A 10,251-nucleotide genomic window follows, 5' to 3' on the forward strand; every position below is an offset into this window, starting at 1 on the left:
TTCTTCCAAGTGGTAAAGATACCTCAAGACAAATGCTGGGCATAGAAGCCACAGGGCATAAATATGCAAAGAAGTAAAAAGCTAACCTTTTCAAACAATAAGGCTTCCCTCTCACTTACCAACTTCACATTTCCCTGTATGGCCCTGGAAGATGACTGGTTAGCCAGAGACGGGTAAGATTCCTCAAGGGAGGAACAACCTAAGACAGGCACAGTCGCAGGGGGGCCATCAGGTGAGAAATTGGGGATCAACCGAGGTGAGGCTTAGAACCTCACCCCCCCTGTTCTGAGAGAAATCTTCTCCATAGGTGGATGTTTTATTGCCCTTGTCTAGCTTGGATTAACACATAGTCTACAGGCACACACCTGATCATCTACATTTGCTCTCTTACAACTCTAAACTATGTTTTCTACCTTTATCTTGTATCTACGTACCACTTCAGCATTTTATTAAAAATCATAATAATAAAGAGAGAAATGTGGTATCCACATATAAATCAAGTATAAAAACCAAATGAGTATTCATATTTGAACCGACTTTTCAGAGTTCATAATGCATGAGCAAAACCGAAAGTTTCTGTGATGACTGCCCTTGTACTGTTCACCATGTAACTTATTCATTATGTAAGAATTTGTTCTACATGTAAGAACTTGTTTGTTATGCCTCAGAAGATTGGAGACTGACGATAATTAGGCTTGGGGTGGATTAATGATTGTGCATTGAGCATTGACTCCCCTATACAGAATTTTATTGTCGTTAACAACCATTTGATCAATAAACATGAGAGATGCCCTCACAAAAAATAAAAAATAAAAAATAAAAGGACAGACTTCCAATGGTAAAATAAATAAGTAACCGGGATATAATGTATAGCATAAGGAATATCGTCAAGATATTGTAACAGCTTGGTAGGGTGATAGCTGGAACCTAGAATTATGTATATAAATGTTCTACCATTGTGTTGTGCACTTGAAACTAATGTAATGTAATACTGTGCGTCAACTACCCTTCAATAAAAAATAATTATTTAAAAAAAAAAAAGAAAAAAAAATTATGATAAACATAGGTTTTAGGCCTTCTCTTTATCAAATCCTCCAAACTCTTAATGTCATTTGAGGCAGGGAAAGAGTCTGTTTAGTCCACATTATTAAAACGAGGAACTTTATGCAAACATGAGAAGGTAATTGCAACTCCCTAAAAAGATGTTAGAACGGAATTTCCATAGCAACATAAAAAAAAATCATTAAAGAGGAAGACTACTATTTCCAAACAGTTGTCTAATATCAATAAAATGGGACATTTTGTAATCTAATGCTGTCACAAATCTGCAATGCCAAGAAAAACAAACCAAACCTTGACTCTAAAGAAGAGGTGGTTGAATTGTTAGATTCTCAAAGGAACTAAGGCATAAAAGATTTTTTTGAAATAGGAAAGTAAGGGATCACTGTTAGTGTTGCCATAGAAATTATCATGCTCCAAATATTTACCATGTGTCAATATATATCTCATTGACAATAAAAACTTTCCAGTTTTTTAAAATGCATTTGAAGGTCCTAAGAGTAATAATGTCTATGTTCACTCAAGGAGTAATTTAGCAGAAAAATATGACATCTTCATTCAAAACTTCAAGGACTTTTATTGTTTTCTTTTTATATTGTAAGAATGAGAATAAGTTAGCATAAGAGTAGCCATCTTAAGGGCCTAGAAGCAGTTTTCTGAGGTTGTGACTTAAAAGAAAAAAACTGGAACTGGGTAAGGCCTTGGAAACAAGTTAATCATGAACACCGGGATGGGGGCAGCTGTGGCCTTCGGTCAGCTAACCTTGGTCAGTTAATCCTACATACCAAGCTTATCGTGCAGAACCTCCCTAACAATTGAGGAGTGGTCTTGTCTTGCAAAGATAATGTGCAGCTGTGGAAAATTACTAAGAGTCAAGTGTTTTGAAAATGCTATATAAACCGTTGGTTTTGAGTGCTCGGGGTCCTTGTTGAGACCCGCTGCGTCGGGCTAACTTGGACCCCAGCTAGCTGGTTCCTGAATAAATTCCTCTTGCTTGTTGCATCAAGAGACACCTTTCGTGAGTGATTTGGGGCGGCGTCCTCCTCTGGGAGAATCCAACATTTGGGGGCTCGTCCGGGATCTGCGCTCACCCCGCTTCACTCCTGAAGTCGCTCTTGGAGGAAGAGGTAAGATTAGTGGCGCCTCGGGTTGTCTGTATTCTGTTTTCTGTTTTTCAGTGGGACCGGTCAGAATTCTGAAAGGGTACCTGTTGTCTGGCAGCTGTCTCGATCCCGTAAAGGGGTCGAGACTGCGGTCGGTAGACGTACTAGGAGCACCGCAGGCTGCAACCCTGGGGGACACCTCGGGGAGGTTGGGGGGCCAGGGACGCCTGGTAGCCTCCCGTCTGTTTTTCCGGCAAAGTGAACCTGATGAGATAGGATTGATTTTTGGGCGCCGAGAGTTTCAACCCTCTGATTCCTTTCGGTTTCTGTTTGAGACTCTGAGGAGAACTAAACACGGCCGCTGTGTGTCTAATTTGTGTGTGTCTTTGTTTTTTGTGTCTTTTACGTGTCTAATTATTGTTATACTGACAATGGGACAGGCAGTGACGACCCCCCTTAGCCTGACGTTAGATCATTGGACGGAAGTCAGAGCGAGGGCACATAACTTGTCAGTAGAAGTGAAAAAGGGACCTTGGCAGACTTTCTGTACCTCCGAATGGCCCACCTTCAATGTTGGGTGGCCCTCGGAGGGGACTTTTGATCTCCCCACTTTATTAGCAGTAAAAGCTGTTGTCTTCCAGGATTCGTCTCAAGGACACCCGGATCAGCAACCCTACATTGTAGTCTGGCAAGAGTTGGTGGAGAACCCCCCACCCTGGGTAAAGCCCTGGGTACAAAAGAAAATGGGCCCTCGAGTTTTAACTGCCCAGACTCAACCTTAGAAAAAGGAAAAAGAAACTACCAAAGTTTACCCCGATACTCAAGATTTGCTTATGGTTGATGATCCCCCTCCCCCTCCTTACCCTCCCACCCCTACAGCACCCCCGGTGCCCCCAGCCCCGGCACTCCCAGCACCGCCAGCCCCGGCACCCTCAGTCCCTGATGCTGAGGCAGTGGGGCCGGCTCCAGGACCTGCCCAGGGAACTCGGCGCCACCGAGGAGCCACCTTGGACCCACCGGGTATTTTTCCTCTCCGGTCTTATGGAGTTCCCATCCTTGGGGAAGAAGGGGACCCGCCTTTCCAACCTCTGCAATATTGGCCCTTCTCCTCTGCTGATTTGTATAATTGGAAAGCTAACCACCCGCCCGTTTCAGAGGAACCGCAGAAACTAACTGGTCTGGTAGAGTCCCTGATGTTTTCCCACCAGCCCACCTGGGATGACTGTCAGCAGCTTTTGCAGGTGCTCTTCACCACGGAAGAGAGAGAGAGGATTCTCCTGGAGGCACGAAGGAATGTGCCTGGAACCGACGGGCGACCTTCGCAACTCCCTCATGACATAGAGAGGGGGTTCCCGTTGACTAGACCCAACTGGGACTTTAATTCTCCAGAAGGTAGGGAGCGACTAACCATCTATCGTCAGGCTCTGGTGGCAGGTCTCCGTGGGGCCGCAAGACGCCCCACCAATTTGGCCAAGGTAAGAGAGGTCAGCCAGGGAGCCACTGAAGCACCCGCAGTATTCTTAGAGCGCCTGACAGAAGCCTTCAGGCGGTATACTCCCTTTGATCCCACTTCTGAGGGGCATAGTGCTTCAGTGGCCCTTGCTTTTATCGGACAGTCAGCACCCGACATTAGAAAAAAACTTCAGAGATTGGAAGGCTTACAGGATTTGTCGCTGAGGGATTTGGTGAAAGAAGCAGAGAAAGTTTATCATAAGAGAGAGACTGAGGAAGACAAGGAGTTAAGGAAGGAAAAGGAAAGGGAAAGTAAAGAAGAAAAGAGGGATAGGAAGTATGAGAGAAATTTAACAAAGATCTTGGCCGCAGTAGTAGAAAGTAAGGGACGCCCGCCCTCTAGTGGTAGAACTAGTAAGGCAGGGTCCCTGCGCAACCTACCTCCTTTGGATAAAGATCAGTGTGCGTACTGCAAGGAGAAGGGGCATTGGGTGAAAGAATGCCCTAAGAAACCACCGCGGGGACCTCCGAAGAAGGTGTTGTCTCTGCTAGAAGATGAGGATTAGGGAAGACGGGGCTCAGAGCCCCTCCCCGAGCCTAAGGTAACTCTGAAGGTGGAGGGGCAACCCGTTGAGTTTCTGGTAGATACTGGTGCTCAACATTCAGTACTGACCCAAGCTAGAGGCCCCCTTTCTAGCAAAAAGTCTTGGGTGTTCGGGGCCATGGGCCAGAGACAATATGCATGGACTACCCAAAGAACAGTGGACTTAGGAGTGGGACAAGTAAACCACTCATTCCTTGTTATACCGGAATGCCCTACACCCTTGTTAGGAAGAGACATCTTGACCAAAGTTGGGGCCCAAATATCCTTTCAGGCTGAAGATACCCGAGTGACTGATAGAGAGAAGAAACCTTTGGGCCAAAGTATTCTGTCCATAAGATTAGAAGACGAGTACCGCCTTTTTAAGGAACCAGAACCCTCCCGAGTTAATCAAAGGTGGCTCAACCAGTTCTCAGGGGCCTGGGCGGAGACGGCAGGTATGGGGCTTGCTGTAAATCAGCCCCCGGTGGTCATAGAATTGAAAGCCTCAGCCTCACCAGTAACTGTGAGACAATATCCAATGAGTAAAGAAGCCAGAGATGGAATTAGGCCCCATATCCAGAGGCTCATAGAGCAGGGGATATTAGTAAAATGTAAATCCCCATGGAACACTCCCTTGCTGCCTGTAAAGAAAGTGGGAACAGGAGATTATCGACCAGTGCAAGATTTAAGAGAAGTTAATAAGAGAACACAGGACATTCATCCCACTGTGCCGAATCCTTATAATCTGCTAAGCTCTCTGGCCCCAGAAAACACTTGGTATACAGTCTTAGATTTAAAAGACGCCTTATTTTGTTTGCGCCTGCACCAGAGTAGCCAACCACTGTTTGCTTTTGAGTGGAAGGACCCCTCCACAGGAACTACTGGACAATTGACCTGGACTCGCTTGCCACAAGGATTCAAGAATTCACCTACCCTCTTCGACGAGGCTTTACACCAGGACTTGGCCTTTTACCGAGCCTCCAACCCACAGGTAACCTTGTTACAGTATGTTGATGACTTGCTGATAGCCGCCCCTACACAAGAAGTCTGCCAAGAGGCCACTGAAGCCCTTTTGACTGAACTTGCTAAGCTGGGGTATAGAGCATCTGCCAAAAAGGCACAGATCTGCCAACAACAAGTGACTTATTTAGGGTATTCCTTGAGAGAAGGGAAAAGGTGGCTTACTGAAGCCCGGAAGCAGACTGTGACGCAGATCCCGGTCCCTACTACTCCGCGCCAAGTCCGCGAATTTCTGGGAACAGCAGGGTTCTGTAGATTATGGATACCCGGATATGCCACCTTAGCCGCCCCCCTGTACCCCCTAACCAAAGGGGCAGCCCCGTTTGTTTGGGGACCTGAACAGCAACAGGCCTTTGATGAGATCAAGAAGGCCCTCCTGTCGGCACCCGCTCTGGCCTTGCCAGACGTGACTAAGCCGTTCGTCCTTTTTGTGGATGAACGGAGTGGAGTGGCTCAGGGAGTGTTGACCCAGCAATGGGGACCTTGGAAGAGACCTGTCGCCTATTTGTCAAAAAATTAGACCCAGTAAGTAGCGGATGGCCTGCCTGTTTGAGAGTAGTGGTGGCCGTGGCCCTCCTAGTTAAAGATTCTGACAAACTGACACTGGGACAGAAACTTACTGTGGTTGCTCCGCATGCGTTGGAGAGTGTAATTCGGCAGCCACCCGAGAGATGGATGTCGAATACCAGAATGACTCACTACCAAACCTTACTCCTGAATCGTGATCGTGTGGAGTTTGCCCCCCCTGCCATTCTAAACCCGGCCACTCTGCTCCCCGATTCGGGGAAGGAAGTGCTTCATACCTGCCAGGAAATCCTGGCTGAGGAGACAGGCACCCGCCAGGACTTGCAAGATCAGCCCTTAGGAGGACCGGGACTCCTGACTTGGTATACGGACGGGAGCAGTTACATCATGGATGGTAAGAGAATGGCTGGAGCTGCAGTAGTAGATGATGACTGGATTATATGGGCCAGTGGACTCCCAACAGGCACCTCTGCACAGCGAGCAGAACTCATCGCCCTGACTCAGGCCCTAAGGATGGCAGAAGGTAAGAGACTTAACGTCTACACTGACAGCAGATACGCCTTTGCCACTGCTCATATACACGGGGCTATTTATAGACAGAGAGGGCTGTTAACTTCTGCCGGGAAAGATGTTAAAAACAAACAAGAGATTTTAGATTTGCTAGAAGCCATCCATAGGCCTAAGGAAGTAGCAATAATACATTGCCCTGGACATCAGAAAGATGACTCTCCAATAGCTCGAGGAAACCGGAGGGCAGACCAAGCCGCAAAGCAAGCGGCTCAGGGAATGAACATTTTGCCCCTCCAAGTGTGTCCGGAAGCCACCCACATTAAGAGCTTCCAGTATACACCTGAAGATCTCGTTTGTATAAACAAATTAGGGTTCAAAAATTTCTCGCCCCAAGAGATATACAAGTCTGAAGAAGGGAAAGTTGTCCTGCCCCAGAGAGAGGCAGAGGAATACTTAAGGCAATTACATCAATTGACACATCTGGGAGCAAAAAATCTAAAAACCTTGGTTCGAGACTCCCCTTATCATGTTATTGGATTAGGAAAATTGGCTGACGAGGTTGTAAAAAATTGTGTACCCTGTCAATTAGTAAACGTGAGCAAAAATCAAGCAATATCTGGAAAAAGACTTCGAGGAGATCGCCCAGGAGCTTATTGGGAAGTTGACTTCACTGAAATTAAGCCTGCTAAGTATGGATATAAGTACCTTCTAGTTTTCCTAGACACATTTTCAGGATGGACAGAGGCGTTCCCCACAAAAACTGAGACAGCCCAGACGGTGTCTAAAAAGATCCTTGAAGAGATATTTCCCAGATTTGGGATCCCAAAGGTAATCGGCTCCGACAACAGCCCTGCCTTTGTTGCCCAGGTAAGTCAGGGATTGGCCAAGATCCTGGGGACGGATTGGAAATTGCATTGTGCATACAGGCCCCAGAGCTCAGGACAGGTAGAAAGGATGAACAGAACTCTAAAAGAGACCTTGACTAAATTGTCCATAGAGACTGGCTTATGTGATTGGTTGGTCCTCCTTCCCTTTGCCCTGTTTAGAGTCAGGAACACTCCCGGCTGCTTTGGACTAATGCCTTTTGAAATAATGTTTGGGGCCCCGGCCCCGCTTCAGTCAGCACATCTTCATACATTCCCTGAGTGTGCAACTAATAAGTTTTTGCTTGAAAGGTTACGAGCCTTGGAGGACTGTGTGCAGCTTTAAGAGAAGAATGCTGCTTTTATGCAGACCACTCCGGAATAATAAGAGATTCAATGTCAAAGCTTAGGGAAAGGATAGACCAGAGAAAGAGAGAGCGAGAGGCTGGCCAGGGTCTATTTGAGTCCTGGTTCACTAAGTCCCCATGGCTCACAACTCTGATATCCACTTTAGCCGGACCCTTGCTCATTCTTGTTCTGCTTCTTACTTTTGGTCCCTGTGTTTTGAACCGGCTAATATCTTTTGTTAGAGAGAGACTAAGTGCTGTTCAAGTACTAATGCTAAGACAACAGTATCACTCGCTCACACATCAAGAAGAAACAAACATTCCATGATTGGAATGCCCCAAAAAGAGAAGTGGGGAAATGTAAGAATGAGAATAAGTTAGCATAAGAGTAGCCATCTTAAGGGCCTAGAAGCAGTTTTCTGAGGTTGTGACTTAAAAGAAAAAAACTGGAACTGGGTAAGGCCTTGGAAAACAAGTTAATCATGAACACTGGGATGGGGGCAGCTGTGGCCTTCGGTCAGCTAACCTTGGTCAGTTAATCCTACATACCAAGCTTATCGTGCAGAACCTCCCTAACAATTGAGGAGTGGTCTTGTCTTGCAAAGATAATGTGCAGCTGTGGAAAATTACTAAGAGTTAAGTGTTTTGAAAATGCTATATAAACCGTTGGTTTTGAGTGCTCGGGGTCCTTGTTGAGACCCGCTGCGTCGGGCTAACTTGGACCCCAGCTAGCTGGTTCCTGAATAAATTCCTCTTGCTTGTTGCATCAAGAGACGCCTTTCATGAGTGATTTGGGGCGGCGTCCTCCTCTGGGAGAATCCAACAATATGTTGAGCTATAATTTACATACCATGTAATTCACCCTTTTTCAAGTATACCAGACAGTAGTTTTGCATATATTCACAATGGTCATCTTAGACAAGCCATCCTATGGGGGAAAATAACTCCCCCAAAGGAGCATTTATGATGCAGCATTTCTATTAGGTGTTTTGTTTTTACATAGTTGATAACAGTTTTTAAAAGAGCATGTATTTGGATGTTCTTTTCATTTATTTCCATTACCTGTTTTGGTATTTTTCCAGTGTGTGATGAGTTTTCAGGAACAAATTAAAATGTATTATATTTCAACAATAGAATATAGGTTTAACTTATGACAGTTTAATGCCAAAACTTGGTTCAGAAAACAACAGGCTTCAAGTTATTTGCAAACAGTATGATTGTGTACTTAAGAAACTCCAGAGAATAAACTGAGGAATTCTTAGAATTGATGAGTTCAGTCAAGTAGCTAAATACAAGATAATATGAGAAAAAAATAAAATTTTCTGGCATACTAACAATAACCAATTAAAAATATAATAGGAAAAATATTTTTAAAAATTTATTGAGATATTTAAAGCAATGAGTAAATAAATACAAAGATATACTATGCTCCTGAATGAGAAAACCCAATATTGTGAAGATGTTAATTATTCCCAAGTTAAACTGAATGTTTAATGTACTTCCAACTAAGATCCTAATAGGGTTGGCACTTGATAACATTATTCTAAAATTCTTCTGAAAGAATAAGAGGTCAAAAATACCCAGGAAATTTTTGAAAACTTAGAGTAATGACAAGGAACTAGCATAACTAGATGTTAAAATACATTATAAATATTCAAACATTAAAATAAAATAGTATTGGTACAAAAATAGATACATAGGTAAATGGAACAGAACAGGGAATCCAGAAAGAGATTAGATGACAGATAGACAGATAAATAGGTACATGATAGGTAGATAGATAGAGATGTTAGGCAGGAAAATAGATATGAGCGGGGTGGAAAGAGAAAAAGGTCAGGAAAGTCCACTAAAAAGACCCAGAGTTAATCAATTAAAGATCAAAAAGCCAGTAGCAACTTGGCCTGAAATGTTCAAATATTCCCCAGATGAAGGAAGGTGCCTCAGCATAGAGCCCGTCTTTATTGTGTTAGTCATGCAGGCCCAGCTTATTTTTTACCTTTATCTATGTGCTGTTTGTTTTCTCCTTCAGCCCTAATCAAGTAGTTTGTAACCTAGGCAACTAATTTAGCATACAGGCCCAGCTGTAAACAACATAGTAAAAGGCAGGAAGGATTTCACCTTAAAGACTGTATTTTAATACCCAGGAAGTTAAGAAGGAAGATTCTTAACTTAATCTTTAACAAACAGACAATAACTCTGCCCACCTTGGGGTTTTGTTTGATATGCTCCCAGACCAAGATGCCCAGTATCTCAGGGAGAACTCAGAGCAGGAAATTCCTTGTGTTAAGTCAATTTTAAATATTCAGGAACCACTTAATGAGTCTGCACCCCCAGCCCTTTGTTACATTCTTGAAAAATATCCTTAAAAGGGGGAACCCCTAACCTTTCAGGGCGCTCCTCTCTCTGAGGTCGCCTGCACTTTCTAAGTGTGTAATACATTTGTGGGGAAGAACTATAATGTCACCTCATACTATATGGCTACTAATTCAATTAAAGTTTTATTTAAAGCCGCAAACCATAAAAAATAGTGGAAGAAAATGTAGAGGACTTCAGAAAATGGGTTCAGGATTTAAAGTCTCTCTGCTTACAGTTCCCTCATATTCTCTTCCCTCAGGAGAAAATGGAGGGCGCCTCCTCAGGGCCTACAAAGATTTTTCCTTGGCCCTAGTGCTTTCTAGGCCAAAATGAGACCCCATCCCAGTGGTACAAAATTATTGTCTGAGTGTGCAGCAAAATCAGTGGCCATGATCCTTCAGAATTTGTTGAGGAATTTAAGGAATTAAAAGGGG

General features: G+C 44.2%; 1 protein-coding gene across 1 annotated transcript; it reads left to right on the plus strand.

Moving 5' to 3' along the window:
• Nucleotides 1–2,995: 2,995 nt before the first annotated feature.
• LOC130681786 (uncharacterized) lies at nt 2,996–7,092 on the plus strand (the record flags this gene model as incomplete). Its single annotated transcript, XM_057495353.1, is given in 2 exon segments — nt 2,996–5,723; nt 5,726–7,092. Coding segments are annotated over 2 exon segments (4,095 nt in total), but the record flags the coding sequence as incomplete, so codon positions are not given.
• Between the last annotated feature and the right edge of the window lie 3,159 nt (nt 7,093–10,251).

Source organism: Manis pentadactyla, chromosome X (genome assembly GCF_030020395.1).
Source record: "Manis pentadactyla isolate mManPen7 chromosome X, mManPen7.hap1, whole genome shotgun sequence".
Lineage (NCBI taxonomy): Eukaryota > Metazoa > Chordata > Mammalia > Pholidota > Manidae > Manis > Manis pentadactyla.